Here is a 24,428-nt window from a genome sequence, read left to right as displayed (position 1 = left end):
ACGAAGAATTAGGTGAACTAGGCAATGATAAGTTAAAGTACTGGACTATATCTTATCGCAAATTGGCCTACATCTTATAGGAAACATCATGTTGGCATTAAATTAGGGCACAGACTCATTCATTGTCTTAGTGAGACATCTAGAATGTAATATCGGACCGAAATATATGCTACTTATAGGCGATGACACACTCTACTATCAATCAACTGTATAACCATGGCAAAAAATTTCCCAAATATCGAGAATTTATATGGTAAATAGCAGCATGCCACACATTTATATTAGTAGTCAGTGAAGGTTGAAAAAAGAACCTGATAAAAGCACGTTACTTAGGCCAGACCAAAATATCGCGAAAGAAGAAGATGTGGGGTTGTTGTATTACTCGTTAAGATTTCCACAGTGTTAGAAGTTGTGCCTGCACGCGTGTTGGTTAGTACAAGAGTACATGAAAGTTAAATAATGAATATTTAGATGAAAATGTCTAGAAAACAAGCGGCAAAACCTACATGTATAGTAAGTTTGTTACTATACAACCACGACATTATTTAATTTGGCTTTTCGTGGCTACTGCTGTAAGCAGGCTGATGCATTAGTCATCAAGAACAGTGGTTAAGGAAAACGCACCATCCATCGAAGCTTTCAGAAGAGCTGCGCTTTTACTGTGAAATTGTTCATCGTGTCCTAGCAAAATATCACGATTAAGACTCATGATGAGCCGACCGAAATGCCCCAGTCTCGCGTGCAATAATATTGCGGACGATTAATAAACAGAAGGTGGTCTCTCATCTTGCACAAAGCTGAGGTCCATAACTTCACAGGGATCGTGCAAAGTAACACTGCCGTCATTTCAAGAGAATAATTTTTCAAACTCTAACAAAATGTGTATCTTCCGGAGTTGGGGAAAAGTGAAGGTCTCACCACTACAAACTTTTGGTCTCTCTCAAATGAATTAACATTTTGGTGATCTTGCGCTCTCCAAACTTTGCGTTCTCAGTGATGGAGAAAGGTACCTAATTCATTCAGTGTTTCTAAAGGGTGATTGCGTCGTTTAGCATCCGCAGTTCTGACTTTGACGATAGCTTCTGACAGTACGGCGCAATTGTAAATTCTTTGTGATTGCGTTTATCTGTTGTCTATTCAAGTCTAATAATTGAATTTATGTCAGCGTTGAGTCTCTATCTTGTCCTTTGATGTTCGTGACTATTAAGTTTCACGAAGGCTAAGTCCCATCACAAATCAGCAATCAACTATCCCGTTATCTGTCTAAACGGTAAAGATGATTTTGCTTCAGTCCGACTTCTGACTAATAATTCCAACCGTAAAACTTTTAAACTTCAAATCGCCTTTAAAATAATCTAGCAGCGCTTAACATGCGTACTACTATTGCAAGAGTACAAGAGAGAAATGAAGTTAACATCTCCATTGCCGAGTTACATTGTAGTAACCGCAAACTTACAGCTCGATGTGGCTACAACCCTCTTCTAGGAAAAATGTTATCTATAGTCAATTTGTGGTCTGTGGTATAACCTTCGTAAATAATAATTTCTTGAATTCTTTCTGTTTCGTATCATATGGTATTCTTTTATTCAGTCCTTTATTTATGATAAGCATTAGTATTTACATAACACTGTTGTTAATTAAACTGTCAAGAGTGTAAATTTTGTTGTCAGTTGCTGTCATCACTGACTAGATGACTGATTTTTCTATTTCTTTTTGCAACAAAAGGGTCTTCGTTATGGGTTGGGCGAACATTTGGACGGCGGAATACCGTTACTGACCTGCACACGAAGGACAGAGTAAACGCATTTCATCCAGTCACGTTGGATCGTTCTACTGTTAATATGGTCTCACGTACGACAAAGTTTTACGGTTACTGGGGACCGGCGGTGCTGAACATTCCCTAAACACAAACTCAGAGATCGCCAGATCAGTTCCCAGCTAACGAAATCGAGATCCCTCAGGTTATCGTCATTTACCTCGGCACAGGATACATGTGTTGCTCACTGAATGCTTCGCACGCCAGGAGCATTACCCTCCTAGAGGAACGTGGTTCTAGTGACATCCTTATAGCACACTGTGTGACCCCACATTATGTCTGGTACACGACCGTAACATAATCTTGTCACAATGCTGACAGTGAAATTCGTGCTATGTAAAAAAGGTGAAGATTTACCGTTGTCCTATCACTAATTAAACTAAACTGCTATCTTATTTTAGTACTTCCTATCTTTACTAAAGCGCATTTCTCTTCATTGCAGTTTACGTGGTTAAACCAAAGAGTCAATGCAAACCATACCTGTCAGATTGTCCCAGGAACTAGGAGTATTGCAAATCATTTGGCTCAGATTGAATCGTCTGCGAGGGAGTGGAGAATAAATAGCTGGACTGCTGACTGAAGACATCTGCTGTTTCCAGAGGAGCCAAGAAACTGGAAGAGTGTCAGAACTTGACTCTTATACTTAAAAATAACCCGTCGAATCTACATATCCTAATCTGTGTCAGTATCTGGTTACTTCACGACATGCAATAAATATCATTTCTGTAAAGATTAGTATCAAAAACATTGCATTTGTATTCTTTTTATGTTTCTGTTGTTTCTATGACAGTTGTATGCCGACGCAATAAAAGTGTAGTTTCATGAAGTCAACTGTTATATTAAACGCTAGAAGATATTCCTCTACCTACAGGTTCACGTAAATACTGACAAACTACGGCTTGTTATTAATAACATCAAATGCATTTCATCCGTTACCCACGCTGACCTCCTATATTCCCAATGTCCACTTCCAACCTTAACGCACTGACTGCCACGAGGACACCGGCGGCCACAGCAAAGACTCACGACTGACGCCACGGCTGGGCCTTACCTGGCCTGGGAAGCAAGTGAAAAATTTATAATCCAGAGTAAGTGGTGTCATATCTCACGGTTCTATATAAATTTATTGCAAGCTATTTGAAATATCGCGCCAAGATGCGTGTTCGCATTATCGAAGTAGTAAAAGTGACCGTTTACCGTCTCAATTACTAGATCTTGTCGATTGAAGCGTAAGTAAAGGTGCGTGCCGAAAAGTAATGTCTCCGAATTTTTATATGTGAAAACTTATAAAGCTTTTAAATAAAATAAACTTTATAAACACTCCACATCCTCATTCTTCCTGTCACTATGTTTATCCAAACAAGAGAACGGTTTCTTGATACCTACACTGTACAATGTTTGATTTTGTTGACGGGGCCACAACATTACTTCTACTTGCTCCGCTTCATCACTATCAAAGTGAAACCCTCTAAAAGTTTTCATCTAGTTTTGGAAAAAGATGACGGGCGGATGGGGCATAGTCGGGGTGTGTGGAAGATGATCTGTTACCTCGTATACAAGGTGTCGGGTTGTTACACATGTCGCATGTACATGCTGTGTCGTTGTCGTGATGAAGGAAAGGTAGCTCTATCTGTGCAAGAACTCTTCGATTCGTCTTTCCAGTTTCTTGAAGGAATACAACAAGCAGTATCTCGAGCTCTGTCACAGTTACGTAACACACCGCCATGTCACACGCTACAGTACGTAGCCCTCGATCGGCAGAGATCTGCAATTGCGTTATGGAATCGTGAAAGACGACCGAGTAATATGCAGGACGCGTAATGGGGTAACCTGCATTGTTAACACAATGAAAAACTCGGAGGCATACATCCCGTCTTATCAATACTATCTCTCATATTTTCTTGGGTAACATCAGATATCCAAAAAAAAGCATGATGCAAAACTAATGCTACAAAATAGTGTTATACCAAAAAACAGTAAGATGAATCGAGACAGGTAAGAAAATCTTTATCAGTTAGATTAAGAAAACCATACATTAATCATAAATTTATTCTGCTCAGTACTAAAATGAAATGTATATCCCAAATGGCCACTAAACACATACTTTGCTTGAGTAGACAACAGTGCACACGATTAAGAACAAATGCCGCACGTCACGGAAGACATTTGATTTCTCATCCCAGTTCAAGACAAAAGTGTATCTACATAACCTTGGTCCGACTCGCTGGTTAACAGAAATGCTTTTCAGAAAATGAGGCTCTGGTAATGCTGTTACTGCATGCAGCGGGGCTGAGAACAAGTAGCACTAATTCTGGGCTGAGGTGGAGCTCTCCCTTTAGCTCGGTGAGACGAGAAATTGCCATGGGAATCGGAGACACAGATGTTCAAGTTGAGTTTGCTCCAAACGTTCTTTTTTAGTTAAAGCATCAAACAGTATCCAGTTGAAACCTCCAATTGTGGTATCCTATTTTTTTCTATCTGTCTTTATTTAAACATTAAGACATAACATAAACTTCTTACATATGAAACGTCTGTTTTACTCTGTCCATGAGTTAATTAAATACATTTGAGAATAATTGTGCACACAATAACATCGTCTGTATCCAATGAGGTACAAAAGATGCAATACGTACGGGACACTAAATTGCATATTACGTTACACATAATTCCATTCTAGACATCCATCGTCCAAGCTTATCTTCACAGTGCTGGTACGTAGACACACGAACAAATTTCACTTTCGGGAAGGCGTTCAACTACCTTGCATTTGCAAATTTCGCAACAAACTGTATCATACGTTGCTGGAACCTACACAACACGTCTGCATCAACTTTTGCCCAGTTTCCCTCCCCCTTCCACTCACACACCAAATTAGGCTCCAGTGGATTAATGTCGGGAGATTGTAGAGTCGAGAACATCGAAAATCCATGACCGATCCATTTACTTGGAGATTCTTCTATTCCAATGCGTGGCAGTGTAAGATAATGTACTAAATACCAAGAGAAACTTTACAAACGCATCGTGTAACGTATATGCAAAGGAACGAAAGATGCAAGGGCATATGCAAATTGTCCAGTAATAGATAAGGGATCAAAAGAACTTCTTTCATGATTCTAGCCTGTAGATTTATGTTGCTGCGCCACGAACACAAGCCATGTACTGGGTGGTATTTTCAGAATTCTTCTAAATTTGTCGCACCTATGGCTGGAAGGTAATAGTTACTAATCGAATGTCACATAAGATTCCTTTCGCGGGTGACGTTGATACATAGCAAACGATTCGGGGACGCTGGTTTACGACGTCGCACATAAGAGTGAAGGTAAGGCACGGTGGGCATTGTATACAAGTGTGATGAAATCAGGGCAGCACAGGGAACTGACATGCTGTGAATAACCGATACATTGCAGATAGAAGTGCAGCTAATGAACTGTTTGTAGTGCCCGAAGAGGGTTGAGGGAACCTGACGTTATAACTACTAAAGAGCGCTCCACTTGTTTCCTTCAGAAGAAATACGTCAGTGGTGTAGCATGACGGCGAGTGAATAATGATTGATTAAATTGCACGAAAACCTCGACGACATTCTGGTGATGAATCCCGTCGGCCAACCGGACCGCTGTAACTACTACCAAGCTCTGCTGTACGGACGCGCTATAGCTGTGGCGGGGCGGGCTGAAGCTGCACCGTCGCGAGCAGCGAGATGGCCGCTAGCCTCCGCTCTCTGGGTGACGTTGTCTGGCGGACTGCGGGCTGCTATTGCCTGGGGCGGGTCGGAGGCACCAACTAGCGACCCCCCGGATGAAGAGCAGTCTGCGGTCACTCACGAATATGCCCTGGCTGCTATGGCTAACTTCAACAATGGCTGAAAGATGTTTTCCCTTCGGCGCTGTAAGTGGGGTCCACAAGTTGCGTTTGAGGGAGTCACCACCCACGTCTCAGGCTACCTATGCAGCCTACACGCGCGGCGACCCCTTAGCCGTGAGGTGAGTAGGAGCGCTACGTCTGCAACGCAGGGTGGCCGGACGCCGATGCAGCAGGTTCCACCATTGGTATTGGTGCTGATCCACGCATGAACGCCACGTGGTGCCATCACTGCGATCAGTGGGAGGCCTGCTGTTTAACATCAATGGATTTAAGTCAACGAAAAATTTTCCGGTTTTTCTCTGCCCGCTTTGGCGAAAGTCCCCCCTCTCTACCAAATCATACCTCTCTGTCGTTCCGACCTATGCATCCCCTGAGCGCTACACGGCGGTTGTGAAATGTCACGTTCACAGGTGACACGCAGGTTGTATTCCAATCAATAATGATTGTTGTGGTTTGAAAATAACTTCTAGAGTGAAGGGAGACTCTCAGACTATCCCACGTTACTTTTAAAATGTTCAATATCTTTACTTGGTGCAGAATACATTCATATAGCTATACTCGTCCATTTCGGTCTTCTGGCCACTGGTGCTGAATTAGCTTGCTATGATACAGAAACAGATCATTGTGCATCATTTCAAAAACCAGTTTTTCACATATCTGGAACTGATTTTGGTGATGTTGTTGAATAGTTTACAGAATTCTGTTATCTGTTTGTGTAGTAGGTTTCGTCCTTGGGCGATCACTGTGCATTAACATTATACTAAGGTTACCTGTTTCCCAGAAGGCTGTGCTTCAGGTGACGAAAACTATTTTCATCTAGATGGCGTCTTCTGTGGAACTGTGTAGCATATGCACGAGAAACAGCAGCCTTTTGATTCGAAACACTCAGCATCAAAAACGATGTATATCTTTTGTGCGTTTCATCGGGAAGCTGCCCTACGTAAAATTGATAGCAGTAGCCATGGTTGTCCACTATGCAGTCAGTAGACTCATACACTCAGGTTAATGGATCCACCTCTCACGCCATATGTCACGAGCACTTTATAGGCCATTGTCCTGTGTTGAAATGATTCCCAAGATACAATCGGGAAGAGCTAGGGATCGTGAATCCGAAATATGAAAAAGAAACCCGACGAGGATTTGAACAATGTCTGAATGAGGCTGTAGGTTTGATGTCTCATTGGACCACTCAGTGACATGCACGGTGTGGCACGGTTATGTGGAATGACACACAGTTCTCTTTACATTCCGATGCCCTACACGATGTGACAGAGTTCATATCTCCCAGCTTTCACGAAATATGTGTTTCCTAAATGAACATGATCTTAATTTGAGAGATAAATTTTTGATTCGGCTCTGGTTAAAAATTCGCATGTTGGCACTTATTCATCACCCTGTATATTGATTAAGGAAGTTAGCAGCCAATAGTATGTATTAACAATTACTGAAATTACAAATGGCTAGATAACAAGAATGTTGCAAAGTGGGAGTTGTTGTTGTTTACGTTATGGTTGGAAGGACCTCTCCAAGCCTCTTTATGTCTTAGAATGTGACGTTTTAACTGATCCCTTTATCTAGTCAGGTTCAGCCCACAATTTACATTTCTCCAAAATTCTGTTCAGTGCCTTCTTATTTGTTAGGGCATGTAGCAATCTTATCTTCAGCATTATTCTGTTGCACCTCATTTTAAAGGTTTCTCATATCTGCTTGTCTAAACTCTTTATTGTCCATGTTTCACTTCCATATACGTCTACACTGCGAACAAATACTTTCAGCTAAGTTGTCATACACTTTAATTTATATCTGATGTTACCATATTTCTCTCCTTCGAAGACACTTGTCTTGCCATTGCCAGTCTATATTTTACATCCACTCCAACTCGGCTACCATAAAAGTCCGCGTTCACTTTCGCCATTTTCATTCGCTGCAATTTTTCTATCTTCTCCATTCGTCAAATGAATGCAGTATCAGACCATAGCGTATCCCGGCGTATACAATCTTCTGAAAACAACCAGAAATACTGGCGGAAGACATCGTTGACAACCTCTAATATTTCTGCAGAAGCGCACCTTGCCACTTTCAAGACAAAACTGCAATAAGCTAGCGCGATGGAAACGAATTTAATAGTTCCGCTTTCGCTGAAAGTCCGTAAAGATAACACACACACTGTCAGCAGTAGCGCCGACACAAAGATGGCCGTCGCCATGTGACCAAACTCGCGGATTCCACGTGTGACCGATTCGTAGTATTAAATAATTCTCGTACTAAATCGCACGGTATCATACTGTCTTCGCGAAACGTAGTTAAAAAAAAAAACATTTAACTAAGTACGTCTGTGTTTACATCTTCCTTTCTACTAATTTTGTTTAAATAATTACATTTTCAGTGCAGATTCCAGCGTTAGTTGTTTGCTGCTGAGTGCCAGCCGTCCGGAAGAAAGCGAACGCGCTTTGGAGGTGGGTAGCGGCCGAACCTCCTCTGACGCCTCGCGGACACTGGGACACTGGCGCAAAAAATGTTAACGGTGTCTCCGCGGCCGCGATCCGCTACTTTTCTCAAGTCGCAATACAGCCATTCATTCACCCTCCTAACGTTAATTTTACACTGAAAAATGTTACTGCATATATTCTTAATAAACTTTCTATGTTCAAGAAAACCTGTGACTGGTGTAACATAATGGACTTTACTGCAAGGCGATCATTTATCCCGGGCCTCTACTCAAAGCACAATGTGGATGAAGGGGCTCGATGTGCAAAATCGGTGGGGCACACAAGATTGTACAATGTCTGACCTACCTGCTATCAGATCCATCCAAACCGAAGGAGCACACCTCAGCAGCCTCTTAACCTTACCTTAGTTAGGCCCACTGTAAGAAATACTATTCCTAAAATTTTATCTTCGTTGGCCAGTTCTGATGGAGAAGTTTTGAAATCTTTAAGCGTTTTTCTTTTACTTATTTTTAGTGTTGACATTGCGTTTCGACGGCAGTATTTTTTTTTTTTTTTACATGAATTTACTTCGAAACTCCATGGAAGCAAATTGGGACTGGCCAAGTGGCAGCCATCTTTACTTCTGAAAAACTTGTTACGCTAATCATGTATTAGCAAGCAAAGCAAATTTAAATTTATAGCAAAATTTAATGTTATTTAGTGGGTCTGTAGTTTATTTCTTTGAATAAAGCTACCACATTTAATGATGGTGTTACAAACCAAAGCAATTACTTGGATTGAAAGTCTCCCTCTCTCTATTATGAAGCAGTTCGTAATAATAATGAATTTACTTATTGCACCTTTTACTCAATTATTAAACAAACACGCAATTTAACTTTCAAACTCTCATTACACAACATACATGACCAGCAAACAGGACTGGTAATGGCTTGTGGCAGGAATTTTTGGAGAATAAGTTCGCACATCTTCTATTTTTGCATTTCAAAATAAGTAGAGTGTAGCCCCTTACATGTTTTGAGATCAAACAAACAAGTCTATAAAAGTAATGCTTGCCCTGAGTTGCTTGCTGGAGGGCTCATAGTACTGTTGGTACAACAATTTTGGTCGGCTCTTCACGTCCCCAGTGATCGAATTCCTTATTGATAGCCACGTCACAAGCAGGAGCCATCTTTACTCGTCGGAGCGTGGCCGAAATTCGTCATAAAATTATTCCGATAATCTTGGTTTCCGAATTGATACATACTGGAGACGACTTTGGGGCATAAAAGCCGCGCCGTCCGAATATTTGGTTGCACTTTTTTCACAACTTTAGCACCAAATAAGCCTCACCTTAGAGGACCTATCACATCCCGATACAAATGTTGTGAAGGCTCCCACGTAATTGCCTTTCTTTCCACCGTCTTTTCCCTTGGCGCTCCTCTCGCCAAGGCCACCTCCACTTCTGGTCACGTAAAACCCTTTGTACTACCGCTCATGTTATTCTGTATATTTGATTAACATATTAACCGTGAAAATTTGCCCTGCGGTTGTTACAGTCATTACAATTTTTTAATTGAATGGCGATAACATTTTCCTTATCGTCAATTTACAATAGGGTATGAAGTAATTCGTTTATGTCAAAGAGTTTTGCATACAAACATAACCATTTTACACATTCATTTGCTCACTCCCATTACATCTCTCTATAGCACCTAATATCGATCTTTCAACATACCAGTAACCTAAGGCAAAGATAAAAAATATTGAAAAATTTATTTACATTTTAACGCTGGCTTCACACATGCCGCACATTTCGTTAAATCTTCCTGAAGGGATGAGCTTAACGAAATGTTTCTTCAGTAAAACTCTATTCCTCTATGATCAAAATTATTGCTATACCTTCCCTCAAGATAACACCTTACCAAGCGAAAAACACAAATCTAGGTTACATCAAAATTTACATAACTACTATTCCTTCACCATCTCCACCTCTTATTTTGGCATATTTGGTCCACTCTTTGGTAAAATACACATTACTCATTACTTGCTTGTGTTCAAATTATAGATTTTTTATGTTACTCTTATAACTTCAAATAAAATTGGCTCAAAACATTAACACGTGCAGTAACTTTTCGTTTAGCTTGCGTTTTTAGTTACGCTTGCAATTCCGACCTTCGAATGAAGTAGACGATAGCTTCTATTTAAAGAAACTTGTTCCAGAATGTTAGGTGAGTTTAATGCACCTTTCCAAATGTGTTGATGAAAGAAAGGTGGTGTTTTAGGGCACAGCCTTCGAGTGCATCAGCCAATCACATCGAGAGACTGCAACTTTTTGCCATACTTACCGCAAAAAGGCACTATCAGCTGTTGGTACCTCACACCACTAATTATATACATAATGCTGCAGCGTCCATTGCTCCGAGGAAAGGATCTTGGAGGCAGGTATGATATAGGTGTGATATCACAAGATGTGGGATGTTTCTAGTCTAGGATTTTCCATTTGACTTCGGACAGTCGGACGGAATGCTCTTGTTGCACGGTTAAGCAACCCACCACACTGTCAATCGGACTAAGCCAGGTCTTCAACAATTCGGTTGAGAAACGCTGCAACATGCTCCGTTCCGCCAGAACCTTTCTCAGCTTGATTTTCTCACCTTTGGTGACCTGAAGAAAGACATGTATGGACGTCCGTTTCTGCCGGTCAAGGAAGTACAGTTGCCAATGAGCTTGTGAATCCGTCACGGGCCGACCACATTTTACGAAACAGGAACTGTTCATCTGCTGTCACAATGGTATAAACATCGTAATATGTGTGGTGACTCCTTTTGACTGGAACCATTCCAAGATACCCTTGCTAAAACAACATGTACGCAGGACACATTTCATTAAGTGACATAAAAGTACAACTTCACTAAGTATTTACAGCTCATTACAGATTATTCTAAGTATCTTCCACAACATGGCAACTGGTTAATAATGCATATGTACACACACTATTCTACGTATACATACACTTGTACCAAGTACACATGTGCTTCGTACTGAATGTGAATGGTCTTGTTACATGGACTTTTATCTACAAAACGTGGAATCTAAATTCATAAATAAATCATTATGTCGACATCAGCAGTGAAAACCATTTTAGATGCTGCTCATTAAATAGTGGTGTGTGTATGGTCTTTAATTTTGCTTATCCAGGATATACTAACAAGTAAGCACCAACATTTAGAATAATGCCTATTTCAAATGGACAAGTATATAATGTTTGCCTGTTGTTGTCTTTTCTATTCACGAGAGAGGATTTTGTGTGATTTCTGATGAGGTCTCTACCTCCTACATTTAATCTTTTCATCTCGATACTTTTTTGTATTCTCCAGTGACAGTTGGTCTGTCAACTTACTATGTGATTTGTAATGTGTATTGTGAATGGAGGGCAGGATGTCGCTGTCGGGTAGTAAGCTGAGCAGAAAGTGTCTTTCATTTCAAATTTTTAACAGAAATTAAGCCAACCTGTCAATATGGCTTCTGGAGCCAGCGACAGTGCAACTGTGTGATAGCTTTCAGTAGTATCAATTAGACATGGCAAAAAGTTTGCTATCGAATAGAGCTCTGTATGCATAAAGTGGCCTACTCTAATTCACACACTCCTTATAGCAACACTGCATATTTGGCAGGTAGATATATTTCGAACATCGTAGAACGATAAAGTTCTATGTACTGCAACAATTGAAACAATTTATTCTAATTTTATAATGTACTCTAAAAGAAAAACACATTCCATGAAACACCGGTAACCAGTAACGTCATTAAAATATTTGATGGACAATGCACTTCAAGCTGTAAATCTAATTTTCAGTGACTTAAAAATTCACCAACTGGCACATACTGCCACACTCGCAACCACACACAATACAAGACAAAACCAACTGATAACTAACACAAATATCCACTGATCGAAAACATGACTAACAGGCATTGTTTGATTACACACAGCGAATCATGTCACCAGATATAAATATTGGTGCAGACAACATCATCGGCACAACCGTTGCGGAGCAATTCTAATTCCTGATTAAACACATAAAACTTCAGAATTATTACTTGGTACAGACAGCAGAGAAGCAATTCCGGCTAACACCATGTGTGGCAGTCGATATATTTAGCAAGCAAAGTGTGCCATTGTTGCAGAGGGCAGGGTGCCCCTCACAAGGCATTGCCACACTGAGATAAGCCATAAGGAAGAAGTGTAGAGGACGCATTGTGACTGCAAACAATAGGTTCATATGTGTGCCATTCAGAATTGAGTAGTAACATGTGACATCTCAGTTTAGCCGTTGATGACATCTTAGCATCGTGGGGAGAGCGAAGGGAGGGAAAACCGACAATAACTGAGACTCCACAGTGAGGACAGGTCTAGCTTCAGGTCTAGCTTAAATACCTTCCATTTCAGAAACCACAGTGTCGTTGTCTGGTCATACTGTATGAATCTGATTCTGGCAGCATGACAGTCTTGCTGGTTACAGCGTAAACTATTTCTGCAACTCGTTATGAGCTCCCACTGCCTGAGTGAAGACTGTTTCCAAGACATCTGCCAGCTGGCCGTGATGGAACACAGCCACTGTAAACTACTGATGCTGTTTGGTCACACCCGAGATTGACAGAAGACGCCGTGAAGCCGGCCATATCGAGAGACTGCAAGCTAGTGACTTTAATCCGTTCGGAGAGGTACTTGAGTACCACCCACCTATATCTATATGCTACAGCCACCATACCTGTATGTTGTATGCTATGTTGGGTGTCCGGGGCTTCAGCCTTCATGACAATCGCCATCCACGTTACAATTTTGTTACATGTCACTCCATCTTCAATATCATGTCTGTGCCTGCGTCAAATCGCTGTTAAGTCCCGACACAACAACCACTGCCGCCAGAGTTCTCCATTCACAGTCTTTGTTATGCATCGGCGTGCGAATCGGCGCTCCTGCTACAGAGTAAATGCTGCGCTGTGATGCAACTAATGCATATTACATGTTTGCAACAGAGGGTTCTTAAATTACCGCAAAATACTGCTAAGTAGATAGCAATAGCTGTTAACAGTAACTTTGGCGTTAGCTATCAGGCACTGAGATATTTATCCTCTGATGGTGTTACCCCTGATATTAAAAGTATGGAAGTTAACTGTGCGATTCGATCCACTCTTCCTATAAAGGTGTTATTGTGAGCCATTAATTCTTAAATAAAACCCTTAATTTAGATGTAGGCAGTGTTCAGCGTACGAACTATATTTGCCACCACCAAACAGATTGCGATATGGTGCCTATTCCATAAGATTCAGTTAAAACTGAACACGGCACATATACTGCCTAAACAAATGTATGTCATGAATAATAACCAACTCTGACAGGAAGACCGAAAGTTCGACCATGACTGCAACAGGCAAATAATTTGCAGCCAGGCAAATGGCAACAACAAATTTTCCTCACACAGGTGTGTAATCAGTTTCTTAAGAGTAATCACTACAGATGATATTAAATAACATCGAGTCACTTATCCAACGTACATAAAACCGAATCCAAATAGCCTCACGTCCCTCTGACTTCCTGGAAGAGTGCCTCAATGTCGAACGAATCAGTGTAGGGGGAATATGAAGAGGAATGTACCACGAGTGGAAATCTGGATTGAGGCGGGGGGATGCTAGGTTAGTACCTGCAGTTGTGCAAAGCCGTGTTGAAGCGATCAGGAGACGCAGGTCAGACTCCCGTCTTTGATACAAAAATGCGCAGAAAAGTGTAAGGTTCAAATTAGACAGTTGCAACTAAATGTCACTGCAGAGCAAGGGGGATATCAAGTGGGATGAGACGTGAAACGGATTGTGGACTGCAGTGTAATGCATGCTATGGTAATGCGTGGAGCTGTACAAAGCCTCTGTGCGCAGGGGGTCGAATTAGTAAGCGCATTTACCTACTAAGCAGGAATCCTGCTTTCTGCTCTTGGCCTTGAAACAGTCTTATTTTTGACTTCGGTCTATCAATATATGTTTGAAACTTATAAACTTGCGTGCAACCACATAGTTTCGTATGATCTATATGTAGACTTCTTCATTTGAGGTCTGGGCATCGTGGGGAGAAGTTCAGTATTGCCATAAACAAAACGTTATAAACTATTATTCTGAAGCAATAGGGTTTGTAAGTAGTAACTACATTATTACAAACTGACTAATAATTTATTATAAAAAATTACTTCTTCCAATATATTATATACAATCCTTTGTTGTTTATTACATTTTTGTACACTACTTCTTGCAGTACGCATATGAATTTTTATTTACAAGAACTTATTGTTTATTAACAGTTTGTGATTATTTGCTACTTCCATAGCGTTTTTTACTTAGATTTTCTGAGATCAGATCTGTTTGCTGTATTTACACACTCATACACACACGCACACACACATACACTCGATCATTTTCTCAAGAGATATTATTGTACTGGATGAAATTCAAATACCGCACAGTCTTCAGTAAACAACAGTCTTACACCCTCCTTTTGTATTAGAGGATTGCGATGCTACGAGAGAAAGTAATCTTTTGCCAAAAATGTAATGCTTTGATCCAGTAGGTGGAATCACTTAGTGAAAATAGTATGTCGGCTCGTTTCGTAAAGAACTAGATTATTTGGAATTCGCTTAGACACACTTCCCCAGCACCTAATAGAAGTACGAACTTTGGAGTAACGAGAATATCTCCGAATATAACTTCATTACTCTGAATCTTCATACTTTCTTGAGAATGTATTAATTGGCATTTCTGAAGACGAAACAGGAGTAATCGAGGATTGCATGAGTCAGACATCTGTCTAATCATAATGAATAGTGATCAGTTCCTCATCAAACATTGGATATTCCCAGTTGCATACAAGGGAATTTTCCTGCGAATACGTATTTGTTGTGAAACAAATTTTTCTTTTACTATTACATACAATTTTTTATAGGTGTACCAGTATGGGAAACGGTTAATGAAACAGTTACGTAATCCAGTCTGTCTATCTTTTGTTTTTCATTAATACCACTATTTAATCTCTCCTCGTAAAATGCTGTTACATCTCTCTTTGGACAGATCACGTTTCCTTACCTTTTTCTCTACAAGCAGTAACTCTCAGTCCTCTTCAGCTCCTATCGGTCGGTGACCTGTCACATGTATGTCCATGGTAATGCCTGATTTTTTGTAACTGCCTAGTCCAAAGAGGTCTCTGGGTTCATAACATCTCGTCACTGATCTCTGCTTTAGAGAGTAGTGTTTGCTCTATGTTTCCGTTGCAGCTGGAGTATTTTTTATTTTATTTTATTCTATTTTTGTGATGTACAGTAAGGAAACTAGTACGTTTACAGTGGATTTTCTTATTCTTTCCACAGCATTCATCGCTTGGGAATATTTACATAAACCTACATACTTTCGACAGAGATTTTAGATCTTTCTGAATGTACAGGAAATTCCTCCATTCATTCATTAGAACACTAAGCTTTTTTTGTAAAGCAAAATACTATGGATTAACTTCTTACAAGTCGCACGTTTACAGCAATGTATTAGCATTGGTTTTTCATGGTGTTGTAGAATGTCTCGTGTTGGTGTGTGTGCCTTATTGTATTATTTTCTGGTTTTGACCAGAATGAAAAATGCGAAAAGAAAGTAATGAAATTCGGAGGTGTGTAAAATGTGTGTGTAGTCCGTATAGTAAAGTCACTGATCCTCTTGGTATGAATAAATGAAACCAAATCTACATACGCAAAATTTAAACTTCTTGGCTTATCACCATGTTATATGAAATGAACTTGAATACAGCCATTTTGTGTATTGAAAAGAACCTATCGTTTAAGCTGATAACTATTGTCGTAATTCCGATGCACTCGCGAATTCTCAGAAAACTAAATAACATGAAATGAATCTGAATTCTGAATGAATTTAACGTTTAATCTAGAGCTTGATTATGCACACGGTTAACTGAATGGAAATGCGCATATGCTGCGTCTTACAGTAATCTGGAAATTTGATCCGAAAATTCAGTTTCTACCAGGTCATATCCGGGAATTCTTGATTGTTTTCCAAATAATGTTTGGTAATTGTTCCTAAGGTTGTTGTTGATTGTCATGGAAAAGGGAAGAGCTGGTATAATACATGTAACAAAGTCCTAACACGCTGTCGGAAATATAAATAATTATAATATTACCACATATGAGGATGAGAATTCAGATCATATAGTTAATAATATTTCAAAGTATTAAGATTAAACAATATTATTTCCCCATACAGTGTCTGGCGTGCGAACAACGGTATTGGTAGCTGATGTTGTGAGTTTTCTAAGTATTTTTGAATTACTGTGAAGACTGACCTATGGTTCCTTTACGCTGGGACTTTATAAAATTCCATCAGATAGCACACAGACGTCTGCCATGTCGCAGCCGTTTACATCCTTGTTAACATCATTAAAATGAGAAAAGGACAAAGAGATTACTGAAAAATATATTCAATAAATCACCTTCGCACATTAATAATGAACAGGCATTTAGATATAAATAATAATTGTTGCTTGACGTACAGTATATTAATATAATTGAGTTCGTCGATACGCCTCTTCAGATCTGTCTATGTTCAGTACGTAACTAATGATGGCAGAGTTACGGAGCAATGACAAAATGCCTCCGTACAGAAACAGGATACCACACCACTCTAAATAGGACGACAGGTGTAACAGCTGAAGAACAACAATGAAACATTTGCTGTTTTTGCCGGCCACGGTGGTCTCGCTGTTCTAGGCGCGCAGTCCGGAACCGCGCGACTGCTACGGTCGCAGGTTCGAATCCTGCCTCGGGCGTGGATGTGTGTGATCTCCTTAGGTTAGTTAGGTTTAAGTAGTTCTAAGTTCTAGGGGTCTGATGACCACAGCTGTTAAGTCCCATAGTGCTCAGAGCCATTTGAACCATTTGAACCATTTGCTGTTTTTTCTCTCCGCAACTACATATCATGTCTTTGACAGCGCGAAAAATTATATTATCACTTTCGTGTGCAGATGAGCACTTAAAAATAGTTTTCGGTGGTGTGTAATCAGACATGGCAAACAATTTGCTCTGAAACAGAGAACTGTATGATTAAAGTGGCCTACTGTAACTGACACACTCCTTACGACAACATTGCAGGTTTGGCAAGTAGAAATATTTCTAGTATTCCGTATAAACCATAGAACAAAGAAGTTCTATGTACTGCAACGTTTTAAACAATTTATCATAATTTTCTAATGTGCTGTAAGTGAAAAATACATTCCATGAAACAGCCAGAACAGTCAGCCTTCAATAACATAATTAAACTCTCTGATGAACAATGCTCTTCAAGCTGTACAACCAATCTGCAGTGGCTTAAAAATTCGTCAACTGGCACACACCCCCGCACTCGCGGTCACAAACATTACAGGGCAACACCAGTTGATAATTAACACAAATATCCACTTATCAAAAACATGAATAACAAAGTTGGATTGATTACATACAGTAACTCTGTCACGACGTCAGGACTGAAAATTAGTGGTGACATGATTTCAACTCCACAACTGTTGCTCAGCAATTATAATTCCTGATAAACTTTAAAATTTCATAATTGTTACTTGGCATAGACAGCAGAGAACCAATTCCGGCTCAGACCGTGCGTCACGTTCGAAATTGGTAGCATGCAAAGTGTGTCTAAGTTGCAGAAGGCAGGATGCTCCTCTCAACACAGTGCCACACTGAGCTGACTCACAAGCAAGAAGTGTAGACGGCACATTATGATTGCAACTGATACGTCAGTCTGTTTGCCAGTAACATGCCCATTTCAGTTTAGCGGTTGATGGCATCCTAGCATTCGTGGGGAGAGCGAAGGCGGGGAAAACTGACAGTAACTCAGACAAGACGATGGGGACAGGAATGCTGGCATCTTCAGTTAGTGAGGGCAGATGACCACATCACCTGCCGTAATGACTCTAGGTCCAGCTTAAGTACCCTGCAGTTCAGAAGCCACAGTCTCGATGTCTGATCATGCTGTATGAATCTCTGATTCTAACAGCAGTTTTACAACTCGTGTTGTGCTGCTGGCTGCCTGAGTGAACACTTTGCTTCAAAGACTGCTGCCAGCTAGCTGTGTTGGAACAAAGAGAATGTAAGCTTCAGATACAGTTTGGTCACATATGAGACTGGTAGAAGTCGTATTCGAGCGGGAACTTTGTCTTGTCGAGTGCCATATCGAGTGACTGCAAGCCAGTGACGTCAACCTGTTGGGCGGGGCACATGAGTACCACCTTTCCTGGCTCTACGTGGTACAGCCAACGTAGCTGTATGTTTTGTTAGGGACCTGGGACTTCAGCCTTCATGACCCTTGCCATCAACGGTACACTTCTATTACATGTCACTCCATCTTCAAGAGTGCTGTGTGTGCTGCACTCACTGATGGCGAGCCACTGCATGTCTGGGAGGCAGACTCACGTTTTGCGTACCTGCTTCACATCGCTGTTGAGTCCCGACCTGGCAACGCCCACAGCCTCCGTAGTGCTCCGTTCACATTGTTCACTATGCACTGGCGTGCGACTCGACGCTCCTGAATCACAATTGTTTGCTGCGATGTGATAAAACTAATGCATATCCCATGTGAGAATCAGATGGTTCTCAACTTAGCGCAAAGTAGTGCTAAGTAAACAGCAATAGCCATTAATGGTTTTTTTTCTGTCAGGCATTAAGACACTTATTCTTTAGTGGTTTTACCCTTGATATTAAATGAACAGAAATTATCTTATCGATTAGATCCGTTCTTCCCACACTGGTATTACTGTGAGTTATTTAATTCTTAAATAAAACCCTTAATTTAGGTGTAGACAGTGCTCAGATATCTGCAACTAGCAAAGAGAAATTGGTATGGTACCTAATCCATAAGATCCAGTTAAAACTGAAAATGTCGCATATACTGCCAAAACAAATGAATGCCATGCATAATACCCAACTATCACAAATTAACAGAAGTTACCGTCAAAGATGGCATGACTGCAACAAACAAACCATTAGCCTGACAGCCAATGGCAACAACAAATTTTCCACACACAGGTGTGCATATTATTTCTTAAGAAGTGTCACTACAGATGAAATTAATTTTAAAAAATCGAGTCACTCATCCAAAGTACGTAAAACAGAATCCAAATAACCTCACGTCCCTCTGATGTATTGGAAGTGTGTGTCAACGTAGGACGAATCAGTTCAGGGGGAATAGCAAGAGGCATGTGGCATCAATGGAAATCAGGACTATGGAAGGGGCAAGCTAGGGTACTCTTAGCTGCTGTGCAAAGTCGTTCTGCCTGGGTGCTGAAACGAGCAGGAGCTGAAGGTTCGAATCTCAGCCTTGGTACAAATACACGCAAAAACTAGAAGGAACAAATCTGAAAGTTGTAACTAATGTTATAGAAGAGCAAGGGATATGTAGTGGGATTAGGCGTGAAAGGTTAATTGGACCGAGGAGTGAGGCATGCTGTGGCAATCCCTGCAGCTGAGTAGAGTGACTCTGTACAGGGGGTTGCCGCATCTGGCTAGTGAGCTTGAGACATGGGACCGAGTCTTTGCCTTGGTACAGATTCTCATTTTTCACTTCAGTCTATAAATTCGTGTTTGAAAGTTGAGAAGGTCCATGGTACCATATAGTTTCATTTGAACTACCATGTGGGCTTCTTCATTTGAGGTCTGGGTATCGTTGGGGAGAAGTTCAGTATTGTCGTAAACAAAATGTTGTGAACTATGATTCTAAATGAACAGGATTTGGAAATGATAGTACAAATTAACTAAAAGATATTACAAATTAACGAAACATTTAATATAAAAAATTCCTTCTTCTGATATATTATATACAATCCGTTGCAGCTGATTACATTTTTATACAATACTTCTTACAGTACAAAAAGGTTTTTTATTTACATTAACTTATCGTTTATTAATAATTTCTAATTATTTGCTATTTCCATGGTGTTTTTACAGAGATTTTCTGCGGTAAGTAATTTTTTGTTGTATTTACACACACACACACACACACACACACACACACACACACACACACGGTCGTATACTCCATATATATCATACTGGTAACTGAAATTCGAATACCTCAGAGCCTGTAGTAAGCAACAGTCTGAAATCCTGTATCGGAATGAGAGGATTGGTACTCTACAAGTGAAAGATACGCTTTTTCAAAATTTTTAATGTTTCGGAAATAGTAGGTGAAATTAATTAATTAAAATATGTAGCTGTCGCGTCTCATTTAGATCGTGTTTGTCAGAAATTCACTTCCAATGCTGAGACACACCTCTTCAGCTTCGAATAGAAGAATGAATTTGGAGTAACGAACATACCTCCCGAATATAACCTCATTGCTCTGAATTTTCATGTTTTTGAGAAGGTATTTAATGACATTTCAGAAGAAGAAACCGCTAAAATCGAGGTTTGCATGAATCACACATCTGTGTCAATATAATGAAAGTGATCACTTTTTCATCAAACATCGGTTATTGCAAGGTGCACGCAAAGTATTTTACCTGTAGATACATATTTGTTGTGAAACAAATTTTACATTAGTTATCACATATTTTTGTTGATGTACCAGTACCAAATATGATGAATGAAACAGTAAAGTAATCCATTCCGTCTGTCTTCTGTTTTTCATTAATAACGCTGTTTATTCTCTACTGGTGTACTACTGCTACAGACCTTCAGGCAGCTCAAGTATTCTTCCCTTTTCTCTACAAGGACTGCTTCTCGTCCTCTTCAGTTCCTATCAGCGGGTGACCTGTCTCTGGTATGTCCTTGGTAATGCTTCATTTTTTGTAACTGCCTAGTCCGAAATCGTCTCTGGGTTCTTCACATCTTGTCACTGATCTCTGCCATAGAGACCACTGTTTTATCTATGTTTCCCTTACAGGTGGAGTATTTTGTATTATACTTTATTTCATTTATGTAGAATATAGTCAGGTATCTACTAAATTTACTGTTGATTTACTTATGCTTTCCATAACAATCATTGCTTAGTAAAATTTATTTAAGCCTACTTACTTTCGACAGTTATTCTAGATTTTTCTGAATGTATACGTCATTTCTCCATTCATTCTTTAGACCAAAAATGTCTTTGCGAAAAGCACAATACATGGGCTAATCTTCTTGTAAGTGAATCGTATACAACTGAAGCTCCTGTTGTCATCAGTCTGTGTACACAGTATTAACAACTATAATTAATGATAACCTGACTTGTCGATATTAATCGTAGTGACTGAATATGTTACACCCTCTTTCCTTCAGTTTATGCCACCCAGTTGTATGATTGCTGATGTATGACTCACATCTAGGTACTTCACTGTCTGTAATATTAAAGTAATTGTCTGCACACTGCAAATCTGAGGCCACTACTTCTGGTTTCACTGCTGCAAGTGTGGAACCCTAATTCCAACCTAATTCCCATTACTGGAGTGTCAGTTTAGTTGATTATAAATTACAAGATAAATATCCAGAAATGGTCACTGATACCTCAACGAAATGTTAAAGATGATTTTACATTATAAATACGCATTATGATGGCTTCAACGACTGAAGGAAGTAGGTTCAGTGTTTAACGTCCTATGGCCTGCAAGGCCATAGGTATAAGACTTCAGTTCTGATGGAGTTGTGAAAATGAGAGATGGTTTATTCTCTATAACATTTCCGGAAGCATGAAATGTAGAGCGTGAACGGAAATTGCTTTAAATAGCCTTATGATGTACAAAATACACTAACATCCTATTATACTGACTTCGCCTTAGGCAAACAATTCTTCGGTGTTCTAATTCAGTACTTGTGTTTTCTCTTCACAAATCAGAAATTAAATTAGTCAAGGAATTACGAGTGAAATGAAAGTTTATTCAACGTACCAGTTTTAATGTATATCTAACATATCTAAATATTTTAATTCCCATTTTTAATCACATCGAATGTTCTACTCAATGATTATTTTCGGAAATTCGTTGAAGTGTATATTTCTCCTAACTGATAGTTCTTGAACTAAAGAAGTAAGTAACAGACGAACACGAACAACTGTTAATTACCTTAGGATTCTGGATGGAATCGGTCGCTTTCTTTGGTGACTATGGCATTAATTAATGTGCACCACAAGAATCATCAGCTCAAACCCATCAGTTTCCTTCTGGGTTACCGGTTCGTTAATTTATGGTCCATTGAGGAATTGTTGCCTGAAAGAAAGAATGTTCCGACGTTTGGAAGGCACAAAGGAGTAGAACTGTATGGCATAATGAGAGCCGGCGTACAAAATATTAAAGAATTTGGACGTGACATTTATTCATGATTTCAAAACAGTGAGTAAAAAATAACCACATAGTTGTTGCCCAGATTCCATGACAATTTTGAACTTCAAGAATTTGTGACTGTGTGCAGTGTGTTCGACACTATAATTGCGTGGCTATGGTGTGTATCGATGCTGAAGTAGTCCCTGCCACTGAAGTGACGCTGCAGCTATGCCAGCATAGCCGGAGAAGCATGGGAGTGACTCGGTACAGCGACAGCAAGCGGGAATTTCGCCTCTTGATGTGTGCACCGTCAATGCATATAATTTTTTTAATTGGCCCTAGACGGAAGGTACCGGGTGCTGTCTTTCTGGATGTTGTCATTGTGTGTGTTGGTCGCAAGTGTACTGATCTCTGAAGCTCGTAAACGAAAATGGTGCATAGTAATCAGTGTTGGAGAGTCGCTAATTTCAGGTATGGTGTGATTATCATTGTGTCTCTGATTATGACTTCTTCCCGTCAAGTAATGTAATTGTCCTTGAAGCAGTTTTACGATCTGGTGTCAAAATTGACACTCTGATGCACACAGAGTATGTAAACGAATTGTTTGAGTCTTTATGCTCCAGTTATAATGTCCTCCACGCTGTGTGGTCAGTACGAGCAAAAGTAATGTACGGTGCTTTAGCTATCACTTCTGCGTGTGCCATTAAATGAAAGGTAAAAACTGCTGTGAATGCATTAGAACATGTACAATGTATTTTCTTTATTCTGCTGATCTGCTGATTTACATTAAGCGTCATCTAGATGCATGTATTAGTAAAATTTTTGTAGTTCTGTTTCTGATACTGCACTGTTTCAGGCGTACTATGAGGTATTTTGATACTGTGGCCGTGCGGTTCTAAGCTTTGCAGTCTAGAACCGCGAGACCGCTACGGTCGCAGGTTCGAATGCTGCCTCGGACATGGATCTGTGTGATGTCCTTAGGTTAGTTAGTTTTAACTAGTTCTAAGTTCTAAGGAACTAATGACCTCAGAAGTTGAATCCCATTTGAACCATTTGATACTGTATGAAGGACCTGGATGCAGATAAAACGTGTATTTGTATGTAACGAAAGGCACTTGAAAATTGGACGGACATTGTAAAAGGGAAAGAATAGTTTCGTATAATTTTGGCTGAATATAATGATTTATAATCTATATTCAGCTGTCAGTTGAAGTATTTTTGAGAAGCCAACAATATGGGATAAGAAGGAGAGAAGTCACTCCAACAGGAAAATTGGTGAAGAAAATGGCGCTGAAGTCAGTAAACCCCTGAAATTTGAGTGTTAACAGTCTTTCATTGTTTATTATGTATTTAATATTTAAAACAAAGTGTTCATACTCAGCTGATGTGTTTTTGGAATGTCCTTTCACTTCTTTACAGTCAAACTTATTTGTTAAGTACTGATCATTTGTCCTAGTGTCTCACAGTGGTTTACTGAAACCTCAAGATGCATATCTTAGGCGAATTTGAGATATCTCGTCTTTCTGAGTTAGTGCTTTTGCAGTTTTCGCTTTCGCTACTTTTAGCCATGACTTTTTGTTTCTATGTCTCCATAACAGAAGGGTGTATGTCTTTGGAATTTTTGTAGTAATGATTTTCAAGTATTCCTGAGGGCTTTTCTCACCCTGAATTTAACTGTATTGGGTAAACCAAAAGATTTCTAGTAAAATTATGAAAAAGCAATCTCGCAGTATAAAGATACACGTGAGTTCCTTCAATTAGGTTGGTGCAAATCAATACTAACGCTCGCTTAATATGCTATTGGTGACTCTCTCAAATTTGTATTACTCCATTGGAAAAGTCTGTAGTCATATATCGGCGTAGGTTGGAAAGTTCTGTATATTAACCATATGATAACATACCCTCCACTTTGTGAGCTACATTTTGTTAAAATTTAGGTTTGATGTCTCAAACAGTTTATGAGAGGTGAGAGACGTTGTGAATATTCTTTCTGGCTATATTG

At 39.8% G+C, this 24,428-nt stretch overlaps 3 protein-coding genes across 5 annotated transcripts in view; 2 read left to right on the top strand and 1 right to left on the bottom strand.

Annotated features, from left to right (window-relative positions):
* The window catches only part of LOC126162275 (uncharacterized), a 114,924-nt gene extending 112,359 nt beyond the window's left edge, over nucleotides 1-2,565 (top strand). Inside the window, exon 3 of one of the 2 annotated variants that reach the window (XM_049918679.1) lies at nucleotides 2,259-2,565. In XM_049918679.1, the coding sequence (XP_049774636.1) occupies nucleotides 2,259-2,320 (62 nt within the window). In that variant the 3' untranslated portion in view covers nucleotides 2,321-2,565. The remainder of the gene's footprint in view (nucleotides 1-2,258) is intronic. The other variant, XM_049918682.1, reaches the window with a different exon arrangement.
* The window catches only part of LOC126162271 (uncharacterized), a 199,866-nt gene extending 196,831 nt beyond the window's left edge, over nucleotides 1-3,035 (top strand). The window contains exon 4 of the transcript XR_007535044.1: nucleotides 2,688-3,035. The gene's annotated coding sequence lies outside the window, so the exon portion shown is untranslated. The remainder of the gene's footprint in view (nucleotides 1-2,687) is intronic.
* LOC126162269 (uncharacterized) overlaps nucleotides 1-24,428 on the bottom strand; it is a 299,470-nt gene that overhangs the window by 132,923 nt on the left and 142,119 nt on the right. The window lies entirely within an intron of this gene.

Source organism: Schistocerca cancellata, chromosome 2 (genome assembly GCF_023864275.1).
Source record: "Schistocerca cancellata isolate TAMUIC-IGC-003103 chromosome 2, iqSchCanc2.1, whole genome shotgun sequence".
Lineage (NCBI taxonomy): Eukaryota > Metazoa > Arthropoda > Insecta > Orthoptera > Acrididae > Schistocerca > Schistocerca cancellata.
Note: the sequence above shows the minus strand (reverse complement) of the source record. Positions and strands in the feature narration are given on the sequence as shown.